Source organism: Gymnoscopelus braueri (assembly GCF_963280865.1).
Source record: "Gymnoscopelus braueri genome assembly, chromosome: 5".
Taxonomy (NCBI): Eukaryota; Metazoa; Chordata; class Actinopteri; order Myctophiformes; family Myctophidae; genus Gymnoscopelus; species Gymnoscopelus braueri.
Window position 1 is genome coordinate 51,785,075 of NC_137606.1, and position 25,720 is coordinate 51,810,794.

General features: G+C 39.0%; 1 protein-coding gene and 1 pseudogene across 2 annotated transcripts; both read right to left on the bottom strand.

Moving 5' to 3' along the window:
* Window positions 1-16,126: 16,126 nt before the first annotated feature.
* Window positions 16,127-21,939, bottom strand: LOC308085266 (uncharacterized protein). The gene is made up of 5 exons (XM_080428346.1): window positions 21,846-21,939; window positions 19,338-19,504; window positions 17,299-18,651; window positions 17,063-17,123; window positions 16,127-16,720 (listed from the first exon to the last, which is right to left on the bottom strand). The coding sequence occupies exons 2-5, from the start codon at window positions 19,486-19,488 to the stop codon at window positions 16,657-16,659; spliced, it is 1,629 nt and encodes a 542-aa protein (XP_080284472.1). The 5' UTR covers window positions 19,489-19,504; window positions 21,846-21,939; the 3' UTR covers window positions 16,127-16,656.
* Window positions 21,940-24,175: 2,236 nt separating this feature from the next.
* On the bottom strand, window positions 24,176-25,083 carry LOC308085410 (microfibril-associated glycoprotein 4-like; annotated as a pseudogene). Its single transcript has one exon. The product of its transcript is annotated as a microfibril-associated glycoprotein 4-like (transcript).
* Window positions 25,084-25,720: the final 637 nt, after the last annotated feature.

Sequence of the window (25,720 nt, forward strand, 5' to 3'; positions counted from 1 at the left end):
ATGACGGGACGCCGTGACAACGTCGCATATCGACTATGCCTAAACCTAAACCTAACCCTAACCTCACAGAAACTGTGCGGAGAGAAGAAAAAATAAGTCGAGAGAGAGAAAAAAAGGCTTGCCCACGGTGGAATTCAATCACGGGAGGTTGCGGCTACTAGCTAAGCGCTGCTACCAGCTAAGCCACCAATGCAGCTGGTTTTTGTAGTCACTATTACTACTACAAGTCACGCATTAGGGAGTGAAAATGACAGAGCAGCAATAACTGACTTCCATGTGTGAGAATATGTTGCCTATTGACCAATGACCCGGTCATCAAATTATTGGCTTATGCATGCAACAAAAACAAAAACATCTCCATGAATTCAAGGCTTCATGGGGTGTGTAGCCTAATTGATGGAAAATAAGTCATTTTGGGGGGGGGGGGGGGGGGGGGGGGGGTGAACTACTAACCTTTAATTACTTCAAATACAGATGGTTAACAGCGTGTTCTAGGCTTTGGGACACGCAACGGGCACAGTAAGTATGTGTAAACCTATCAAGTATTTGTCAGGTTTTACACACGTTTCAAAGCAAACTTAAATATACGTACGTGGACATGGGTGCTGGGCCAATGAAGACTAACGTTGGGAACAGGGGTCCTCAATATGTCCGTATTGTGATCATAAGACCCAATTGCTGAATGTAAGTCTCTAGGTTTTCTTCAGAATACATGACACTGATTTTGCTACAGTATGACACTATGGCACAGTCCACCAGCATAGTGGTTCTCAAACCTTATATTTTCAAGGACCCCCATAACTGTACACATGGAACACATTTGTACACTCTCAGTGTTACAGACCTGTAATGGTCCATTTGGACCACCTTCAAAGACCCTGATGACCCCTGGTTGAGAATCAAATGACCTGAAGAAGATCCCCAGAGGATCGAAACGTTGTCAAGGACCAATAAAGTTGACCTTTTCCAGGTTTACACTTATTTACCATTGCTGCCTGAGGATCACTTTGGTTCTAAAAAATGCATTGTAAACCAGGTAGGCTAAGGGGTCTTCAACGTTTTTCATGCCAACGAGACTAGCATGACACTGCTAGACCTTTTTTATTACTAAAAGGTTAATTACTAGACTAACTTGTGGACTACATCAATAGAGAAGGTTAAGACTTTGACAGGGGTCAGTTTGGAATTGCAGCCTCCTGAAGGTGATTCTTTAGGGCAGTTTTGAAAGTGAGTAGGGTTTTACACTCCTTTACTCCTTTGGGTAGGGCATTCCACATTTTTGTTGTATAGCATGAGAAAGAGTTCATACCCTTGTTTGTGCCAAATCTGGGTTGAACATGATCAGTGGAGCTGCCTCTGGTGTTATGATCGTGGACTTCATTTACGTTTTGGAAGTATTTTGACAAATACAGGGGGATCCCAATGTTGTGTCGAATCTTGTAGACCAGGCAAGTTGCTGTACTCTGTCCTCAACCCTGAGCCATCCAACCCTAGCAAAATGATCAGGGGTTAGATGGGTTGTATGATTGAGGCCAAGAAGTAGCCTTACCAGTTTGTTTTGGGATGTCTGGAGCCTTGTTTTTAAGGCCTTAGTGGTGTTGTGATACCACGAGAAGCATGCATATGACCTTCGATGAGGGCCCCTGCAAGAATCTTCAGGGTATTACACTTGGTAATGTGGATTTGCTGATGTTTCTCGTCCTCTATAATGAAGCTGTTTTACTGTTCACACTAATCAGATTTATCTTTCATAGGTATAAAATAGGACTAAAGTGGTTAATGTATGTTTTATAATGTAATAATGTATATCTGTAAAGTAACTAGTAACTAAAGTTTTCAAATAATTGTAGTGGAGTAAAAGTACAATATTTGCCTCTGAGATGTAGTGGAGTAAAAGTAAAAGTAGGCCTATAGACAATTGGAAGTAAAGTACAAATACCTCAAAATTATACTTAAGTACAGTACTTGAGTACATGAACTTAGTTACTTTCCACCACTGTCCATTTATTATGGTTGTATCATTTTCCCACTCCCCGAATGCGCATGTTGTTTTCAATTCCGCCAGCAGTCGGCACCAGATAACCTGTTTCATTATTAGGCTACTTCTGCAAGTAGTACAGATGATGGATTGATAGGTGGGTCATTCCAGAATTGGAGGACATTTTACGTCCCACCCATGAAATGTACAAAATACTAAATCACTGAAGCAGTTGTTGCGTAACTTTTACTTGTCCTGACACGAAATATAAATGGGAGAAAAGATTGTTTGAAAATATTTTTGTGACACACTGGTAGTGACATCATCAAACACTTAATTAACAGCATGGGTAGTGCAGCATGGGTAGTTCAAAGGTATGTCCTCTGTTCTATTTTTCATAGTTTTATAACCTTCTCAGTCTTGATTGAATGTCTCACTCTACCTCATGCAACACTGTTATACATATTATTTATTACCTATAGACAAAAAAAAAAGAAATAATCTTTACTTATTTCCTGGTAACGTTTTCAACAAAACTAAAGTTAAATTGTATATATTTTGTGAGTGTCAAAAGTTTCACAACACCCACTCCATGAATTTCACCCCCGGAAGCCTTTTATTTATATATTTTCTATTGAACGGTGTCGGGGGGGGCCTTTCCCGGGAAAATGACGTCATCTGGCCGGAAAACGGAGGAGGAAATGCACTGGTTTCCTGTTTGGCCAGGAACTACCGCAACGGTTTCCTGTTTGGCGAGGAACTACCGCGCTAATAACAAAAAGGAACCTCACGCTGATTTTAAGAGAATGTAGGATTGGAAGATCGAAAAAGAACAGAAAAAGAAAGCACAGCTCATGGTAACTAATGCTCCACTGGCTAAGAGAAACGATCCGCAGATAGTATAAAACAATTAAAAGAACGCTTTTTGAAACGCTTCCGGCTTCCGGTGAAAACAAATGGAATTCTGGGTAATCGAGGACTACGGAAATTGTATGCAGTGACGGTAGTGACCAGCAGAGGTTGCTAAAAATCGTTATTTGTGAATCTGCATTGTACAACTTTAAGTAAGTTTGTCCTCTTGGTAAAACAGCTAACTCAAAAGCTAGCTTCTATTCCTGAGAAAAAAACTAACATTAGCATGGATTTGCAATCCTGTTACTTACAATCCTGTTACTGTGATTAGAGTAACAGGGTTGCATTAATAGAATAAAAATAATAACATTATTTATGGTTCAATTAAGAATATTACATAATCTAAACTATGATTTAGGTTAATCTACATATTTTAAACATTACTGAATTTTACAGACTATATTGTTTCCTTTTATTTTCACCATGTAGTCAAAATGAGTTATAGTTGCTTGGTGGCAGTGGTGGGATGGTTCGCCTTTATGAATTGGACATCTATTCAGAAATAGCTGATCTACAAGCTCACAGTGATATGTTGTGAGCTTGTAGATCTGCTATTTAAAAATAAACAATGAATGATGTGGAATAATTTAGAAAATATAGCATCACACATCTTCTCTTATGGGGGTCTCTGGCTCTAAATCTGTTCAGATGGGGGTCTGCAGCCAAATACATATTAATTTGACAATCCATTACATCTCAGAGGCAAATATTGTACTTTTTACTCCATTACAATTATCCAACTGCTTTAGTTATTAGTTACTTTGTAGATTTACAGTCTTAATACAAAACATACATTAACCGTTTAAGCACAATTGTATACTTTGTTTCTTCCAAAATAGCAGATCTACAAGCTCACAATATGTTGCAATGCATCAGGTTTTCGAAAGATTTTGACAAAAAGAAAAAAGTGAAATAGTCCATTCTGCATAATGAGTACTGTAAGTATTTTTTCATGACAATACTTTTGCAGGTATTTTATTGTAATAGAGTATTTCTACATTGTAGTTACACTTGTAATTCATTGTGGATAAGAGTGTAAATGTCTAAATTGTAACTTGTACTTGTAAATGGTATTTGTACTTTTACTCCAGTAAAAATGTGAGCACTTCTTCCACCACTGGTCCTGGTAGCATTACATTAAAGAGCTTCCATAATGCTCATATTCATGTTGTCAATAAAGACACATTCTAAAGCACTGTTGTGTCTATTGTATGTTTTAATGATCATTTTAACCAGTTTATCATATTTATATTGTATTATATTTATATTATTGCATTTTTAATCTGTATATCGTTGCTGTCGTGCAGACACCTTGTATCTCCATATTTCTTCATTATAAGTGTTATATTTTATGTTTCTATAACACAGTGTAAGGCAACTTAAACAAAAAGGGCGAGGCCTAACAAACTCAGGCCAGGTGGCAACCCAAACGGAACCTTCCTCTGGAGAGGAAATAGAGAGAATGAGAGGTTTACAATTTACAATTTAAGCATTTAGCAGATGCTCTTAATCCAGAGTGATTAAGTAATCAAGGTAAGCACGGTAAACACGAGGTAATACATCAAATGCATAGACATAGTAATCTAAGACTATTATGTATAAACCAAGAACCTATCATGCAGTCTAAACAGTATTATATAAATAAATAATAAAATGAAGAATCTGTATAAACTATAGGATGCCAGGTCAACAAATGAACCTGGCATCTGTCTACATAACATGGTCTAATAAACAGTTTAACCTTTGCATAAGCCTGCAAGGTCATCAAGGCTGCATGACTTTATCTTTTAGCCGTTTCTCCTCTTGTTCTTTCTGCTCTTTCCTAAACTAACCATCTGATGTCTTAGAACAGTTGTTCTAATCCATTTAGATTTAGTAGCTACTGTACAAAGTTACAGGTGCACTAGATCACTGGTTCTCAACCTGTAGGCTGGGGCCCTCTGGTGGGCTGTGAGGGTATTGCAAGTGGGCCTTGCAATACCTGCTGATACAATTAGAACAGGGGTGTCGAACTCATTTTGGGGTCCGGGCCACATTGGTCAAATGGTGACTTGATGTGGGCCGCAACCAGTTGCGGACGCGCATGCGCGCTCACATGCATTCAGTTATACAGCATTGTTTTTCAGTCTGTTGTCTCAGTCACTGCTACTAACTACAGTATCACTTTTTAGAAAAAAATATTATTAGGAAGAATAGCTACTATAATTATTGACATTAAAAACAAAATGCAATTTGTAAGGAGCATTCAATCCGGGAACGCGTGTCATTTTAGATTTTAGCTATAACCATTATTTTTATACTTTGGCTATTCAAAAATAGCAGATCTACAAGCTCATAGCGCAGCACCGAGTACTGCACTACTAGCTTGTAGATCTGTTATTTTTTGAAAAATCTTAAACATTGGTGCAAATCTTTGAATACATTTTTAAACTTCATTTTTAACTCAAATCTTTGCCTCTGGGGGTCCCTGGAACAACATATTTTGATGAGGTCGGCGGCCAAATACATATAATTTTGACATAAAAAAGTTAGAGAACCACATATTATAGCAACATAAGTGTTTCAGAAAACTGTTAGGATTTAGAAGACATTTGTAAAGACTTTCCACGATAAAAAAAACATAGCAGAACATATACAAGCTCATAGTGCGGCACTATGAGCTAGTATTATATGCTATTTTTGAATAGCCAAATAAATCTTAAACACAGATGCTTTCACGGATTGAATGGGTTAAATACGCTCCGAGTTCAATTAATACTGAGGATTTCACTGCGCAAGCTCCTGAGAAATAAAGGAAGCAGCTTTGATACTTTTATACGTTTTTAACACATATATGATTAATGCTTCTAACTACCTATTACCATTATTATGTTTTCAAAAATGGCAAATTTACATGGTGTAGCCAGCATGAAATTTCATCTAAATCACTTGCTGCTTCCAGACACCCGACATCTCTTTACTTTAACCAACTTGTCAATGTCAGGGACCAGTTATTTTCATCATATAATTGTGTCAGTGTCACCTAATAGTTTTCTTGCAATGCTGACCTCTCACTCACTCACTCACTTACACAGACAGTGGGGGTTCAGTGTGTTCATGAGCAGTGTTGGGGAGTATTAAGCTACATGTAGCTGAGCTACGTAGCTTAGCTACATTTTGCTGTAACTTGTGGTATTTTAGCTACATTATGTGTGTACCTCGTCAAGTAGCTCAGCTACTTTTTGGGTACTTTTTTGTAGCTTAGCTACTCAAGTTACAAGCTAAAATTTTGGGCAATAACATGAAATAAATATATTCATTTTGATTTACCATTGGTTGCTGTGTTAATTCTTGTACTAGAACCCCCTTTGAAAAAGCAAGGACTGTTCATTTTTCTGATTGCTTTGAGGGCATGTCAGCACTTGACAAGCCAACAGCTGCCTCTAATTGGCCTCTGATTGGCCCTGGTATCATTCACTCCAATGCTGCAGGGCACAGAAGGCAGTGTGACACACACAAACACAATATAAGTAAAGACCTAACATCATGGACAACCCTCCTGCCACCCCTGAAGAACCAGCCCAACCGTGGCCACACTTTAGTAGATTCATGAAGTTGGATGTGGGTGCCTCCACAGAAAAATCTTTAGTGTTCACATGTGAGCTCTGCAAGCCGAAAATAAACAAAATTTCGACTGCAAAGAATTCCAATGGCAATCTAAGAACGCATCTAAAGGTGAGTGCTTCTGTTTTTCTAACCTACAGTATTGCTATATCCTTAAGGTTTTTGCAAGTTATCCACATTGTAAATGCCAAATTATTTAATACATTCTGTGAACATGAACATTTCATTTAATGTAATGCTTTAATGCTCATCTTTGCCAGAATTAATCATTCAAATAATAGTTAGTTAATTAAAGTTAAGCTGATAATATAAATGATACTATCTATGGCCATACAAAAAAAGTGGAAAGTCCTAGGTTTCCCAAGTAGGCAAAAAGTATCATTGCTGCCTGAGGAAGAGTTTTACAACACATTGCCAAGTAGTCTGTAAGATTTTAAGCTAATTGTATGTTCCTTTGCCTAAACAAAAGATGTACAAATAGACATGTGAAGGCATTAAAACTATTATTTTGCATTGCACAGAGGTCTCCAGCCTCATAATTCTTTTCTATCTATGAACCATTGAATGTCATATTGTGACTTGTGTGTCTTTCCTTTATATCATTAGAGGGTGCATAAATCCAAATTTGATGAGATGGAGAGACTCCAGCAGGAATCGGGAAGGAAAAAAGCACGACCATCTTCAGATGAGCCTCAGCCTGGAGGATCGGGAATGGAGCAAGCACGTCCAATGGACAGATTTCTCACAAGTAGGCAAACAGGGAGTGCCATGATGTCACAGGAGAAATTCAACAAACTAACGGTTAGATTTGTTGTGCAAGGAGTGCATCCGTTTAGCATTGTTGAGAGACCAGACTTTCAAGATTACATTCATGCGCTGGTACCTGGAAGGCAGCTGCTGTCAAGAAAGACCCTGGTGAAGATGGTGGAAGATGAGTCTGGACATATGCAGAAAAACTTATGCACTACTCTCTCCCAGCAAGATTATGTAGCTACAACGACGGACGCATGGTCAACAAATAACAGAAGCTATCTAGGTGTCACTGTCCATTGGATTGACCAAGAGACACTCCAGATACAGTCTGCAGCTCTGGCTTGCCGTCGATTAATGGGTAGACATACATTTGATGTTTTAGTGTTTGCTGGAGGACATACATAAAGATTTTAAAATACAGAACAAGGTTTGTCTCACAACCACAGACAATGGGTCAAACTTTGTCAAGGCCTTCCAAGTCTTTGCCGACGTCCAGAAAGAGGTGAATGAGAGGGAGCAAGAGCGAGAAGATGAGGATCAGGATTACCACTTACCACCTCACCAGAGATGCGCCAGTCACACACTAAACCTTGTGGCAACCAAAGATGCAGAAAATGCATTAAAAAAATCAGAGTCATTCAAAAAAATATCCAGATCCACAATGGCAAAATGTCAAGCCCTCTGGAACAAACAGAGTCGCAGCACGCAGGCTTCAGACACCATCAAGGAAATACTTAAAACCCATTCCTAATGCAACTCGCTGGAACTCCACCTACGACTCCCTGGAGAGACTTAAGAAAATCATTGCTGGAGAAGGAGACCTGGACGATGTGATGTTGAAGCTTGACATAGTTCGCTTCAAAGAAATAGAGAAGACATTCATCAGTGAATATGTCACGGTAAATGATGTATTCACTTCAGTTTACACTAGCAGTTTTGAAACAAGTGTACTATCATATCAGCAGTTGACGTGCAATATAATTGAGTTAATCTTATAACATTAAATCCAGTTTATTAGGATTCAGTGTTTCCTATGACGTTATAACATAAATGTTGATTTTCTTTTTGTTTGTTTACAGGTGGTTGCTCCTTTGGCAAAAGCCCTGGATATCCTCCAGTCTGACAAGATGGCCTACTATGGAGTGTTGCTGTCCACTATTGCGATCCTCATAGACAAACTGCAGAAGATCAAGAGAGAATCCCAGCTCCAGCATTGCATTCCATTGGCTGACGCTCTCATCGAGGGGGTGAAGCAGAGGTGAGACTTGGACACCCCTGCACACACACACACACACACACACACACACACACACACACACACACACACACACTCAGGGAGTGAGGGTCATACAGTATGTTGTTTACTAGGCAACAGGTGAGGTGTGTGTTGCTATATTTCTTTGTCTAATTTGTCTACTATCTATATTTGGCAACTGACCAGTGACCCCCATCTGAAAATAGTTTGTGCCAGGGACCCGCCATACAAAATTTGTGTTGTGAAAATGTTTTCTAAACTATTCAAAAATGTTCACATTTCTTTCAAGCTAAAAAAAAGGCTGATCTATAATATAAGCTCATAATGCTGCATTGCATCACTATGCATTCCGAGCTTATAGATTGGATATTTTCAAATAGTCCATGTATATTGGGTTAAAGTGCTTAAACTTTGAGACCCTCTGTGTTAAATTAATGTTTTAAACCACTTCTGGAGGTTTCTGTTAGATATTTCTGTTGTGTTAAAACATATTTAATCTGTTTTCAGGTTTGGCTATGTGTTTGAAAACCACAAGTGTCTCATGGCAACTGCGAGCCACCCCATGTTCAAAATGGAATACATCCCAGAGGAACGGAAGAGAGCTGTGGCGATGCTTCTGAGAGAAGAGGTGAGGCGGCTGCAAACACCTTCATCTCCAACAACAGCCGACAGTGACGAGGAACAAAGTGCGGATGATGACATCACTTCATTCTTCCCAAAGAAGAAAGCAGACAAAGTAGACGAGGTTGAAGCCTTTGAGAAGTCACCAGATGACTCCCCACAGAATGCCTTCAAATCCCTGCCCAAAATGAGAGCAGTATTTATGAAGTTCAACAGTGGTGTCCCATCCAGTGCCGCAGTGTTGGCAAGGACATTTTCAGTGCCAAACGCAACCGCTTATCCGATAAGAACTTTGAGAGACTGCTGATGTGTCGCGTCAACAAGCGGTTCTGCCCTGGCATATAAAAAAACATAGGCCCAACTTTCTTTTACAGTTTAGGTTGTGTTAAGTTAAGATTTATGTATACAGTAGGTGTGGCTATCAAGAGACCTTTATTTATTTGTTTACAGTTAAGTTAAGTTACAGATTCAAGTCACAGCAGGCGCAGTGGTTCAAATCATGTGGCCAAATACTTTAACTCATTTAAACTCATTTTAGTTGATAAATAGATCAAATAAACAAACTGCTTCACATGAACAATGTTGGTGTAATTAGGAGATTCAATAGGGCGCTGCGAGCTTATATCTGTTATTTTTGAGAACCCCTGTTCTAAATCCTATATAATTAGCTATATTGTATATAGCTCAAATCTTAAATGACCAGATGCTTTCCAGTTTCAATGGGTCAAATGCATCAATAGCAAAGCAGTGCGTGAAATTAACAGGAAATTGAAAAGAAAACAAAATCTGATAATGTTGCACATAATACTGGTGCTTTTTTCCCCACTCTTATCTTGTGAGACTGTAAAGACTATGCCCGTTTCAATAACATTTTCAACAATTTGTTTGTTTTATCCTTTCTTTAATGGGGGAAAATCTGTCTAGAACAGGGATCTTCAAATTTTGACGATCAAATGTCATCATGTAACAGTTGTTTAGTTAATAGTAGGTGTAGTTATCTCATTATACAAGGGTCTCTTTTTTTTTTACAGTTAAGATGTGTTCACATTGACGATCAAATGCCATGTAACACACAGTATCCTCAACAGATCCTCTTTTATTTGTGTGACTGTAAAGACTATGCCCGTTTTAATAACATTTTCAACAATTTGTTTGTTTTATCCTTTCTTTAATGGGGGAAAATCTGTCTAGAACAGGGGTCTTCAAATGTTGACGATCAAATGTCATCATGTAACAGTTGTTTAGTTAATAGTAGGTGTAGTTATCTCATTATACAAGGGTCTCTTTTTTTTTTACAGTTAAGATGTGTTCACATTGACGATCAAATGCCATGTAACACACAGTATCCTCAACAGATCCTCTTTTATTTGTGTAAGTCTCTGTAAGTATTTTTTAAATTTAATTAAAACAAAACAAAAAAACTCAAGTTTAGAGGCATATTTCAGCTGGCATCGTGGCATGTGACTTTTTTGTAGGATATTATATTTTGTTTCATATACACCACATGTACATTCTCAATTTAACGCTGAAAAATAAAAAGTAACTTTGAGCTACTTTTCCTATGTAGCTGTAACTTTACAAGCTACATTTCTCCACGGGTAGCTATGTAGCTTGATCAAGCTACTGCCATGGTGAGCTACTTGTAACTTTACAAGCTACGCTTTCAAAGTAACTTCCCCAACACTGGACCTGTCTGATTCCCTGTTGTTATTTGAGCATGATGAGAGTAACGTCCAGTTGCAGCAGCTGGATGTCGGCGAGGGCTTGCTGGAGATCCAGAATGAGAAGAGCCCATATGTAGCTGTGCCTGTGGGAAACCACATGAAACATGACATTACTTTGCCCCGTAAATCAGCCATTGGTAGTGTCCAGCCAATTAAGAAAATAATTGAAACTGACTCACCTGGAAAGGACACGAGAGTCCACAGTGTCACTACCTCCCTAGCTGATGCAAGCCTGTCACTGCCACAATGGGAACCACCAGTCTTCATAAGTCACCTAGATGAAGAACAGCAAAAGATTGCAAAAAAGATGCTGTATGAGGAGTCAGCAGCATTTGCCCGGGATACCAATGATATCGGGTGCATCCCAAGTCTACAGATGTCAATCAACCTGAAAGACAACATCCCTGTGCAGAGATCATACTCTTCAATACCAAAGCCCTTGTTTGCCGAAGTGAAGGAGTACATTCAAGATCTCCTAGCAAAGGGATGGATCGTTAAATCAAAGTAGAAAACTGTTCCTGACAGACACCCGTTGCCCCGGATCCAAGATCTGACCGACACCCTGGGTGGCCAATCTTGGTTCAGTATCCTTGATCAAGGCAAGGCTTACCATCAAGGTTTCATTGACGAGGGTTCAAGGCACCTCACCGCTTTCATAACGCCCTGGGGGTCACACGAGTGGGTGAGAATACCTTTTGGCCTCTCAAACGCACCCGCAGCCTTCCAAAGGAGCATGGAAGAGATGTTAGGCTCACTCAGAGATGAATCTTGTATACCATACCTGGATGACATCCTTTGTTACGCTAAAACGTTTGAGGAGCATGTAGAAGGAGTCCGCAAAGTCCTTAAAGCACTCCAGGTGCATGGCGTGAAGCTGAGGCCCGAAAAGTGTGAACTGTTTCGCAGACAAGTCAGGTATGTGGGTCGCCTAGTATCTGCGGATGGTGTGGAAATTGATCCAAAAGACCTGGAGGCTGTGCAGTCCCTCAAAAGCAAGACTCCACAGACGGTTGGTGATGTAAGAAGACTCTTAGGCTTCCTTAGTTACTATCGCAGTTACATCCAGGACTTCTCCCGCATTGCAAAACAAGCGTATGAGCTCCTCCAAGTAAAAACTGTCACGTCACCAGTCCAGCCCCAGCGAGGAAAGAGCAAAGGTCCTCAGTTGGCCTCTAGAACTCCTGTGAACTGGACCAGTGAACACCAGAGGGTACTGGAACAACTCATTGACCTTCTTACAAACCCACCAGTCCTAGCCTACCCCGACTTTAGCCTGCCATTCTCACTGCACACAGATGCCTCAGAACAGGGTCTCGGCGCTGTACTCTATCAGCGGCAGGAAGGCAAGTTGAGAGTACTGGGTTATGGCTCCCGAACGTTGACCCAGGCAGAGAAGAATTATTGCCTGCACAGTGGGAAGTTGGAATTCTTGGCACTAAAATGGGCAGTGTGCGAAGAATTTTGAGATTATCTATATTAGGCCCCACACTTCACCATTTACACGGATAACAATCCCCTAACGTACGTAATGAGCATGGCAAAGCTCAATGCCGTTGGACACCGTTGGGTCGGAGAGTTGTCTGACTTCCGGTTCGAGATCAAGTACAGACCTGGAAAGGTGAACATAGATGCTGACACCCTGTCCCGTCTACCCCTCGACATGGACAAGTATGTAACAGAGTGCAGTGAGGAGCTATCGCAGGAAGTGGTACGTGCAACCTGGGATGGGAACATGGTAGCCCAGAAACAAGATGTAGCCTGGATAGCAGCCCTCACACTCGCCACAGATACTGCTCCAGAACCCCCAGTCACCATCCCTCAGCCGGGATGAGTTGTTCAAAGCTCAACGGGCAGACGCAGTGATAGGAGAAATTATTAAACTGAAAGAGACAAATGCAGTGTTGACTAATGACACAAGGAATACTGTGAGTAGAGCAGCAAGTAAGCTCCTCCGTGAATGGAACAAACTGCACCTGGAGAGTGGACTTATTTTCAGACAGACCTGTGAAAGAAAACAGCTGGTTCTCCCTGCCAAATACAAGCCTATGGTCCTGAAGCACCTTCATGACGATATGGGGCACGTAGGTACAGAACGAGTACTGTCCCTGGCAAGGGAACGCTATTACTGGCCGTTTATGAAGAAGGAAATAGTGGGAAACTCCATCGGAACCTGTTATTACTCACAGTGGTGGAATGAACTTCCCACTGATGTCAGGACAGCAGAGTCACTGCCCATCTTTCGCCGCAGGCTGAAAACCCACCTCTTCAGGAAACACTACCCTTCCTCTTTGCCTGGCCTACTTGTTGTTAACTAGTTGTACGAACTCTTGTTTTATTTTTGTATTGTTTTATTGGATCTTGTTTAGTCGATACACTTATTTGTTTTAGCTTGTGCTCATTTGATTTTGCTATTTTGTCTCATCTGTTTAAGAAAGTAGGTAGCTGATTTGCACTTTTACCTTAGCGCTAGGTATACTCTTGGTTGCTTGTTTTTGCAGGAAATGCACTTAAGACTTCTGGTGATTAGCGGTTTCGTTCCCTACCTATGTTGAATGCACTTATTGTAAGTCGCTTTGGATAAAAGCGTCTGCTAAATGACTGTAATGTAATGTAATGTAATGTAATGTCAATGACTTACCTGTCGAAGCCCCATCGCATCCAGTTGAACCCACACCTAAGAGACAAACAAAAAAGAAACACTCTCAACCAAGTCATGCCAATGGGAGAGAGCATCAGAGTGACTCAAGTGATTCCGATTCTGAAGGAGATTATGGAAGATATTGGTTAAGATTCCCTGTAAGAGAAAGAGAACAGACAGGAGAGAATACTTACCATACCATACCTACCTTGATCCAGAGGACTCCGGTCCCTGAAGAAGTCAACAGTTCAAGCCAAGTTCCTGTAAGGGAAAAGAGACAAGTTGCAGTACCTGTGAGGAGAGAAAGACATGATGAAACACTCACAAGAGAAGAACAACGTGAAAGGGAAACACAACCAAGCACATCATACCTACCTGATCCGGTGTTACCTGAAACTGGAAGTGAAGACGATGAGTATGTCATCCCTGTGGAAGAAGAGATTGTTTTGCTTCCCCCTGTACTTGACACACCCGACGAGATCAGGCGGTCAGCAAGAGAAAGGAGACCAAGACAGATGTTCACATACCAGACACTTGGTGAACCTTCACTACAACCACATCCTACTGTCAATACAGTTCACACCTACACCACACCATACACTCCACAATACACACCTTGCCATTTCCCACCACCTTTCCTGTTTTCACCTTACATTCCTTACCCCCATACACCCTACACATGCACCACACCAGCACTTTATTGAGTGTTTGAAGTTTTTGTTTTGAGATCTTTGGATAAAAAAATTGTTTGAAATGTCAGGAGCCACTTTTTATTTGGTCAGGGAGCGTGTGACGTACATACATGTATAGTCACATTTTGTTTTATTATGTATGGTTTCTTTGTATTTTTGAGAGTCTTATTGTGTAATGGAATGAGCAGGGAACTTACATTTTAGGAACAGACCTATCCCACATTCCGCCACAAGGTGGCAAAATCGTCTGAGACAGGTAGCTTTAGGTGGTCAGGTGACTGTCTTTCTTCAGATGCACAAGGAAGAGAGATTGAACAACACCAAAACTGACTCTGTCTCCCGTTTTTCCCTGTTTGTTCAGGTAAACCTGCAGATCAGTTTTAAAAATATAATCTGTTTACTAAGCCACACCCCTGGGGCGTGTAACATGTGCAATGCAACTTTAATGAAGCCTGCATCAAGTGAGGCTTGAACTGGCGACCTTGAGGTTGTAAGGCACACGCTTAAGCGAGAAGCCATTGGACCAACAGACAAGGACATGTGAAAAAGAAGATCACACAGATGATACAGTTTCACGCAAATAGCTGAAAAATCCTGGGTTTAAGTGTTTTTCAAACTGCTCAAAATTGCGGACAATCTAAGGGCGGTGCTTACTGGTCAACGTGATAGATGTGTTCCTCATGAGTCAAGGCACATGTGTAAGCAGGTTTAATGGCTGTCGGCCAAACGAGGCATGACTTTTGCCTGTTTAAAGTTTGCATTTTCAAAAAATTGCTATAGCGCCCCCGTTTGACCAATTGGAGTAAGATTGGTTTCAGTGATATTTGGAATGAACCCTCTACATTACAGCAAATCTTCAAAGAAATGTGAGTCTGCATGTTTGTGTTAGGGGCAGATGAATAATTGTCATAAAACTGCAATATTCATTGGCTCATTAAAGCTTCATTTTTCACTTAGAAAAAATCCGCCCCCAACATTTTGTCGGCATAGGTCCAAAGTTCATGTGTAAAACGTTTTGTGCAGATTACTCAAAAATCCCAGGAGGAGATTTTTAACTGCTTTTCATATAATTCAAAATGGTGGGAGATTAAAGGTCAGAGGTCAAAAGTCAGAGTGTGAAAGTTGTTCATCATGAGTAGACGCATGTGTGTATCGAAGTTTCATGGCTGTAGGTCAAACAGGGCATAAGTTGTACCTGTTCAAAGTTGGCATTTTCAATTGAGTGCTATAGTGCCACCTTTTGATGAAAGATTGTGAGATTAATTTCTTGATAGTTTTTCATGACCATCTATCACATGGCCGAGTTCTGTAAAAAGCGTATGCACGGTTAAGCCAGAACTGCGAAAAGTAACAGAAGAAGAAGAAGGAGAATCGGAAGAATAATGCCAATATCAAAACGGAGCCATGCTGGCAGCCTGGCCACGTAATAATAGTGAAAGCCAAGAGATGCAATAAGGCCTCGAGCCTGCCAATAAGGCTTCGAGCCTGATAGGCCTTGAACCCTTAATAATAATAATAAACTTTATTTGTATAGCACCTTTCATGACATGAAATGAAGCTCAAAGTGCTTTACAGATATCCAAATATAGTATATTTGGATGCTAATACTTTTTTACTTTGACTTGAGTACAAAAGTAAAAGTCCTGTTGAATCAAGGACTTTAACTTGTAGCAAAATATGTATACACTGTGGTATTGCTACTATTAATTAAAACTTCTTCCACCACTGGTGGGTTGTAAGACCTGTTATTAACCACATGAAGTCATAATACGTGAAAATTCAGCAGGCAAAGACATTTGGTGTAGAGGTGGAAAAAGGAGAGCACCAAGTACAGACCTCTGAGGTACCCCGATCAGCAAAGTGTTTAAGCGGTAAAAATGACTTTTGATATTTGTGTTCAAAGTAAGAAATACAGCTTTGAAATTAGGCATGATGTCTGTAATGCACAGCAATGACCAAATCAGGTTTTATTTGGGTTCCCTTTATATGACAAGGCAAACAAAATAACAGGAAAGATAATTATTAACAGGTTTGAGAGAGCAGATAAGAGATGCTAACGGGTATACAGAATTATTTAATATGATATTCATGTTTTAGTATACTTGCTTGTTATAACTGTATTCTGTATGGTATGTTCTTCAAAAATAAACATTTCATATACAAATCAACAACACATTTCACTCAAATATTGATTTGAAATGTCATGGGCATGGCATAATATTAATGAACACATATGTATAGTATGGATGGATTACTTTACTCAGTCTTCTTGCTGATTACAAGTTACAATGGTTATGAGATAAAAGAAGCCCACTCAAACTGAAAGATGATTAAATCATTATTGGCACACCATCTACTGTTTTTTTTTTTTCATTCTTGCTTGCAAGGTGTCTCTATCAGAATCAGAATCAACTTTATTGACACATCACAGGTTTACAGGCGCAAACAGTGGGTGAAATGTGTTTTTCACTGATAGCTGCTCAATGGCAATCCCGTAAGTTCCACTGAGGACGAGGCCTCGACCGGCTTAGCTTGAAATATCTCCTGTTTGAAACAAAACGTAATGAATTACCATTAATTTGTCAGCATATAATTTCCCCCCATATTTCTATCTCTGATAACTGTTCTGAAAAGATGCACAGTTTACACAGATTTCGATTGATAAGCAGACAGACATCTTGGGTGCCATTTGAGTGATTGCAAAGAAAGCAATAGCAAATAAATGAATGTTTGGGTGAACAACAAAGGGTGGTTTATCCTTTGCACATTTTGTGGTTTTAATTATATAAGTTTGTTCAAAGACTCTACTGTCAATGCATGGCATAGTCTAGGCTTAGTAACATAATGTGGACTCTGTGCTACAAAGTGTTAAGGTATTGTACTTACACCCAAGCACGAGACTTCACAAAGCAGGCAATATCATCACTGATGTCATCGTCAGTGAAGGCTACAGGGGTGGGGGAAAAAAATAGACTTAAATATGCAAACCTAAACCTGCTACCAATTTAAAGCACTTCTGATAATGAAAATGAATCTTTTAAAATCATGCAATGCATTATTCAGAATGATTTCCACAGATCGAACCGATTAAGACATAGGTTTAGAGGGGCCTGTAGACTCACCACTGCAGTCTGTTTGGCAGATGTTCCTGGACGGCCGGTAGCCTGAGTTACAGTAGAGGGCATCGCTCAGTTGGAAAACTCCATAGAAACCAGTGGACCAGTGTCCGGACCTGAACGACCTCTTCTTCCTGCTACCACTTTCCTCTGTGTTTTCCTCACTCACATCATCCTCATCATCATAAACCTCTTGATCATCACCAGCCTCATCCTCATCTTCATCAACACCACCATCCTCCTCTACCTCACTATCATCATTCTGTTCATCAGGAGCACCGTCATCCTCTTCATCACTACCGGTATTCTTCTCTACCTCACTATCACCATTCTCTTCATCGATAGCAGCGTCCTCTTGATCACTACCGGTATTCTTCTCTACCTCACTATCACCATTCTCTTCATCGGTAGCAGCGTCCTCTTCATTACTACCGGTATTCTTCTCCACCTCACTATCACCATTCTCTTCATCGATAGCAGCGTCCTCTTCATCACTACCGGTATTCTTCTCTACCTCACTATCACCATTCTCTTCATCGATAGCAGCGTCCTCTTCATCACTACCGGTATTCTTCTCTACCTCACTATCACCATTCTCTTCATCGATAGCAGCGTCCTCTTCATCACTACCGGTATTCTTCTCCACCTCACTATCACCATTCTCTTCATCGATAGCAGCGTCCTCTTCATCACTACCGGTATTCTTCTCTACCTCACTATCACCATTCTCTTCATCGGTAGCAGCGTCCTCTTCATCACTACCGGCATTCTCCTCTACCTCACTATCACCATTCTCTTCATCAGGAGCGCCATCCTCTTCATCACTACCGGCTGTTGGCGCTCTTGTTCCTATGACTGCTCGTCTTGGCTGAAGTTGAGTGGTTTGTGATCCGATGGTCGGACTTGTTTCAACCACTACGGTTGGTGGTCTTGTTCCTGTGATTGCGGGTAGCGTTGGGTTAGGCCGGTTTGTTCCTGTGACTGCGAGTGGTGTTGGGTCAGGTTGGTGGAGCTGGTTGGTAGTCGTGGTTGTTGGTAGGGTAGTCGTGGTTATTGGTAGGGTAGTCGTGGTTGTTGCAAGGGTAGTCGTGGTTGTTGGTAGGGTAGTCGTGGTTGTTGCTAGGGTAGTCGTGGTTGTTGGTAGGGTAGTCGTGGTTGTTGGTAGGGTAGTCGTGGTTGTTGGTAGGGTAATCGTGGTTGTTGGTGGTAGGGTTAAGCTTAGCATCATCTTCTTCTCCAGTTTCTGCAGGCTCCTCCTCTTCCTTGGTAGGGTAGTCTTTGGAGGTCTGCGTTTGCCAAATACTCTCACACGGCTAGTATATAAACGTGTGTCGCTTCTCCACTCCACTTCAGTGATAACTGCACCAAGCCATCCAGAATCAAAGACGGAAGGAAGGGGGGAACACGAAGCAGGAAAGACAAAATACATTATAAAATTGTTACATCTTTATATATGGTCTCTGACAGATCACTTTTGAAATATAGGGATATACTGGGTAGCACTTGCTCATAAGGAACCCGTAATTAACACTTGATTTATGATTACTTAATACATTATTTAAGCGTTAATTAAGCATTAATTAAGCATTAATTAAGCATGAATTCATGTATTAAAAAACTGCTTAACTAATGATTAACTAATGCTGTTAATTAATGATGAATTACAAGGAGTTTATGTAAAATTAATGCTTAATTAATGCTTAATTAACGCTTAATTAATGCTTAAATAATGTATTAGGTAATCATAAATTAAGCATTCATTTTGGGTACCTTATGAGCAAGTGTTACCATATATGGTATAGTACTGTATATTCTCAATACTGAATGAAGTGGTTGATAGAATTTCCTAATCATCTGAATAATAACCAATATATTATATCCAACACAAAACATCATGAGGTGCTTATTCATTTACCAGAGCTCATAACTTAACCTAATTTGTAGGTTAACTTCACTTTTCCTGCCTACGTATGTCCAGCTATTCCAGAGAGTTGAGCTGGTGACTTTCAGTATATTATGTCAAACACACCACCATAAGATCTCACCTTTAGCCAAATGGTAGTTATTTAGAGGTCTACCATGTAGAACAATTGCATCTCCAAGTTTTTCCTTCAGCTCACACCTGGAGACCTTCCGTCCCTCAGACAGGGGAACTAGGACCACTACGGCCAACACCACCAGTAGCTGCAGCTTCATGTTGGCTACAAGTTCTCTGGAGAAAGTGAAAAGATATAATTGTCCATAACCATCAGTGGTGGAAAAAGTACTCACATTTTTTATTTAAGTAAAAGTATCAATATTGCAATGTAGAAATTCTCTGTTACAAGTAAAAGTCCAGATTCAAAATGTACTTGAATAAAAGTACAAAAGTATTGGCATCAAAATGTTCTTGAGTACAGTACTTAAGTACATGTACTTAGTTACTTTACACCACTGATAACCATGCATACAAGAACACTTAAAAATAATGTCAAACATTTTTAAAACAACAGTATAAAGGAAACAATAGTAATACGATTTAAAGCTCGGTGGAAGCTTCTTTGTGTTATCTGCAATGCCAGTTGCATGGAGAGAGGGAAAAGGTACACTGTTTAGAGTAAGGTTAGGTTTTAGCAAGCTAATGAAAATGAAACAATATGCATGTTTTTATTTATTTAATGTTTATATATAGAATATGATACAGTTTGCCTTATTGTTATCATGTGTCATACACAGAATGTACCCGTATTGCCCTGAATTATGGAAATTACTTCTGAAAAAGCAAGCTTGTTTGATATTCAAGAACTCGATTTTACATGTAATTATCAGTGGTTACAAAGATCGATCGATCAATCAATCAATCAATCAATCAATCAATCTTACCCCTGATGGTTTTATTTTAGTTTTCTCGCCTCAGTCTCCACCATTGTTCATTTCTATGAGCTCATGCACTGAAAGGTCAACTTTTGTCTTAACTCTGCAGGAGTCTGGCTGTCTATAAGAGGGTTGGTCTGTGTGTGTCTGTGTGGCTTGTTGCTGTCCGTGTTTCTGGAGCTAATCTCACACTCGGACTGATCAGTGCCAAATTGTTTGTGCGCATTGCATGTAGGCCACAGAAGTACCTCCACTAATTTTCACATGTTTAATATTATTTGAAATATTGAACTCACATTTTATAATTGAAGTCAACAGGGCTCTGTCATATTATGTCAAAGATATTATTGACGTCATACATGAGTTTCATCACTAGCCACATAACTACATCCACATTGGAGCCACACCGTTGATCTCATGATCCACATGATAAAAACATTTCATTTAACTTATTATCTTATCTATTAACGAAACCTGTGTCCGTCTGTCTGTCTGTCTGTCTGTCTGTCTGTCTGTCTGTCTGTCTGTCTGTCTGTCTGTCTGTCTGTCTGTCTGTCTGTCTGTCCGTCCGGGCATTTTACCGGGCAATTTACATGTAATTATCCGTGGCTACAAAGTGTCCAAGTGTCTCTCTTCATCACCATCATCATTTAAATTGTAGCCCAACCAGCTGATCGATCGATCAATCAATCAATCGATCAAGCGATCAAGCGATCAAGCGATCAATCAATCAATCGATCGATCAATCAATCTTTCCCCTGATAGTTTTACTTTAGTTTTCTTGCTGCAGTATCCACCATTGTTCCTTTCTATGAGCTCAAGGTCCATTTTCAATCAGATGAGTTGAAACAGTTTTCTTTTACGGTATTGTTGTTCTTCACTATTTTACTTAGTACTTTGAAATTGCACAAATGTATTCATTACTTATTATATTTCTCTGTATATCTCTTCTACCCCCCACCCCCCAAACACAAGGCACTCAATTTACACACACAATTTTTTTTGCACTCAAACGACCACGATGGAAAAAAGCTTAAAGGGGTAGTTCACCCCCAAAATAACTTTTTTTCTATTGATTACTGACCATCTGGAGCCTTGAATTCATAGATATTTTTTTGTTTTTGTCACATTCCTAAGCCAATAATTTGATTATAATAAATATGTCCCCATTGATTCCGGTAGGAGACACAAATGCATTTGTGTCTCCTACCGGAATCAATGGGGCTAGAATTATTATAATCAAATAATAAAGGAAGGAATGCGACAAAAACTAAAAAATATCCATGAATTCAAGGCTCCATGGGGTGAGTAATCAATAGAAAAAAAGTTATTTGGGGGGTGAACTACCCCTTTAAGGTTTTTTTTGTGTTTTATCTTTTAGCTGATAGATACAGATATAGACAAAAGTATTGTCATGTTTTTTGTCAATAAAGCAATGAAACAAAACAAACAAAAAAAAAAAAATATATATATATATATATATATATGTATATATATATATATATAAAATGAAAATTTGGAAAACAAAATATTATGTTTGAAAACAAAATTATATGTATATATGTGTGTGTGTGTATATATATATATATATATATATATATATATATATATATATATATATATATATATATATATCTATATCATTTTGTATCATTTTGTTTTCAAACACACACTTCACCATCCTTAATACGAAACCTTACCACTTGTAGAGCTAATCCGTCTGTGTGTAGGGTTGTAGGTTGCGCTGTGACCTGTTTTCTCATAAAGACTAATGATAAGGTTGTAGATCAGCAGTCCTACTCTGACACTTGATTAATAAGCCCCCTGAATTTATAGTTTCAAAGGATCCGTATTTGTTCATATTCTGTTTGCATAAAGGAGTGGCAGGGTGTACAGGACGCTACTGTGACCTTCCGTGATCTTTTATTCAAAATCATGCCAAGCTGTTTGTAGATTTTTCATCATCTTTCAACACCATTCAACCCCGCCTGTTTGTGGATGAACTCTGTAAACAACTTTGGTGTTGACTCTAGTTGTGTTGATTGGATCCTCTCCAATAGACACACATGTAGAGTAAGGTTTGCCATGTGAAGGAGGTGATGTGTTAAGAAGCACAACAGTTTGCATTACAATGACCAATTTATAACTGGATATTCCTAATCATTTGAAGTAATTCTGTGCATGTGATTAATTTGGATCTATATGGACAGTTGTGCATAGACGCCAGCCTAGCTCCACAAGTAAAACCAGAATCATCAGGCCATAATTGATAGCCTAATTTTTAAAACTTAGACTGGGATCATTTTCGAATTGCACAAGTACAAGCAAGCACATGCGATTGATATGGGAACATTTCCTGCTAATGATGACTCAACCAGGTAAACCGGTACAGTTTCCCTTGAAATTCTAACTCCCATTTCTGTGGAAGTATTTAAGGGAGGTTTTAGTACATCAAGGTAAATACAGGCTTTTATTTGATGTATGATGACCCATCAATGCTGTCAGCTACTTGGAAGTCGGATGTTTGACTTGGAGTCGGATGCCCGACTTCCAAGTAACTGACAACATTGATGCGTCATCATACATCAAATAAAAGCCTGTATTTACCTTGATGTACTAAAACCTCCCTACAAATCTTCACTTTCCTACATTACTAAATGCATGGTCAGGGACCAAATGCAATACCTCCACGGACCACCAGTTGAAAACCCATGATGTAGGCAACAGTGTAGTCACTATAGTTAATAATTATGGGATTCAATGGATTTCCCACATGTAAGTTTAGAACACTGTCTACAGATTATAGCTTACAACTTACCATTTTAAACTTTGAGCAATGTAGACATTTATTTTTGTATATTTGTTTTTACTGAACACGGGCCAATTATGTTCGTATAGAAACGCAGGGAACAGGGAATGACGAAAAATCTTTAGATATTGTCACTCACTGATAGTATTGCTATTCTGATGTGGTTCTGGTAATTAAACATGGCAAATATGTATATTAATGATATGACATTAAGTAAAAAACTGATAACAATAAACTAAAGATCATTCGCACAATAGGTATGAATTAGTAGCTGTATACTATTGACCCTGTGCCCGTGGTGTAAAGTAACTAAGTACATGTACTTAAGTACTGTGCTTAAGTACACTTTTGAGGAATTTTTACTTTACTGGCTTATTTCCCATTATCAGTACTTTTACTTTTACTCCACTACTTCTCAGAGGCAAATATTTTACTTTTACTCCACTACAATTATTTGAAAACTTTATTTACTAGTTGCTTTGCAGACATAAATGATTACGTTATAAAACATACATTAACCACTTTAGCCTTATTTTATACATCTACAAGCTCACAACGCGTTGTGAACTTGTAGATCGGCTATATTCAAATATTTCAGTACTTTTACTTTTGGTACTTAAAGTATATTTTGACACCAATACTTTTGTACTTTTACTCAAGTCAATTTTGAATCCCGGACCTTTACTTGTAACTGAGTACTTCTACATTGCAGTATACTTTTACTTAAGTAAAACATTTGAGTAATTTTTCCACCACTGCCCTGTGCATATTTGTAACAGCAAGCTTATTCTGTAAAGGAGTCTGTCTGCATAACATACACTCTAAAGTCTAAACACTTAGACCCTCTATATACTTAGTAAAACAAGCTACCATACAAAAGTATGGTAGTTATAATGTGCTGTTCTTCTAAGCATAATAATGTAATTTGACCAACACTGAAAATACTTCATAAACCTTGTTATAAGTTGTTATGTATCATTAAATACACGTATAACGAGTGTTATGAAGCCTTATAATGCATTGTAAATGTGAGTATAATGAATTATAGACCCGACCTTTAAGTAAAGCATTACAAAATACACCTTGCTTTGTCTTTGCATGCATCTCTTTATTCATGACGATGTTTACAACATCTTGGATTATGTATTCATTTAAAAGCCCTGACAGGTCACTGTCATAATATGTGATACAATACATATATCTACTGTATGAGTAAGAGTCCCAAAGAGAGAAAAAACCCAAATTAAAACCATGAAAAATAGTAAATATTGCATCATGCCTTTTATACCACGGCTGTGCTTTTCAAAAAATATATGCAAGTTAACCTAAACATGTTTAAGGAACACGTCTGATCTTCATTGCTACAGCCTTCAGGGAGTATTTATTACCCTTCCACTGCTGCCAGACTACACCTGTTGCATAATGAGCCGTCTGTCCCCAAAGGTAAGCACCATTGATGTTAGCATCGTGACAGGCCTTGTACCAAAATGCACCGTAAAACAGACTTGCACAGTTCTTGGCCGACGTGTCCTGATCTTTGTCAAAGGTTGAGAATTTCATTCCATTGTGCGCGGCCAGTGCGTCTCTTGCTCCTCCATTCTTGAAGCCAGCAACCTGCAGCTTGAAGCCATCAGCCTCAGAACCCACAGAGAAAGGGGAGTAAGAGGCAAACGCTGTGTTTCCCTCAAAGTCTTCCATGTCCACCCCATCCCAGCCAGTACTCGCCTGATGCGTCTCCAAACCCAGCTCGGTACTCTGCCCAGGGTCTGTAGAAGTTCACAGTGCCGTCCACTCTTCTCAGGATGACTGTCCACTTCCCTCCATCTGTGTCCATGTCACAGTAGACCTTGGCAGGAGTAGTAGTGGGGTAGATGGTGTACACACCACTCTCTGTGGAGACGTTTTTGTAGATTTCGTCACAGTCCAGAACCAGGTTGAGATCACAACGAGGAGCAGAGTGGACTGTTACAGCCAGAAACAGAACTGCAATGACAAGTATCATCTTGAAGTCTTTAAGTTGCACCTTGTTGTTCAGATCAAAGGACGTCTGAGTGTGTTGAGTGTATGTTCAGCTACAGCTCAATGCAGTCTGAGTTTGAGAGAACCTTCATTTATAGTTAAGAATGATGACGTATTGAAACTAAAGAGATTGTAGGTAGCACTTTACAATAATGACCCATTATAAAGCATTTATAAACATTTACAGTATAAGCAGTTTGTAGACTATTAACAAATCATTAACAACCTATTTGTTGACATTTGTAAATGATTACTAGAACCTTTATAACTATGGTTACAAATCATTTATAAGGTATTAGTAAGTAGTTGAACTATTCATGAATAAGCCATGTATAATACATCTGTAAATGATTGTTAAATCATTTGTAACTGATGTTATATAATATATACAAGCTATTTGTAGATAAAGAACTAATCATAAACAAACTATTTATATACATTGGTTAATGATTATTAAATAATGTATAATAACATTGTAGAACATTTAAGAATCATTTAACCATTATTTAAAACACATTAAAACATTATTTATACTCGAGTTTGTTCATCAATAAATTATGTCATTTAAATTGTAGGAAATCATTTGTAAATGATTTATAAAGTGGTATAAATTGAGTTTTTTCGTGGTTTATAGGACATCTCTTTAAACACGTATTAAGACTTCATAACTCATGTGTTAAATCTTTGTTCTAGCCCAAGGCATGAACAACAAATCATTTCTAAGCAATTATTACATATTTTCTAAAA

Bases quoted from the DNA above. Each gene is read 5' to 3' on its own strand.
- LOC308085266 (XM_080428346.1), bottom strand. From the start codon at position 19,488: ATGAAGCTGCAGCTACTGGTGGTGTTGGCCGTAGTGGTCCTAGTTCCC. The intron at 17,124-17,298 runs GTGAGTCTACAG...CCACCCCTGTAG, and splicing joins CTGCCAAACAGACTGCAGTG to CCTTCACTGACGATGACATC. The intron at 16,721-17,062 runs GTAAGTACAATA...TGTTTCAAACAG, and splicing joins GTGAAGTCTCGTGCTTGGGT to GAGATATTTCAAGCTAAGCC.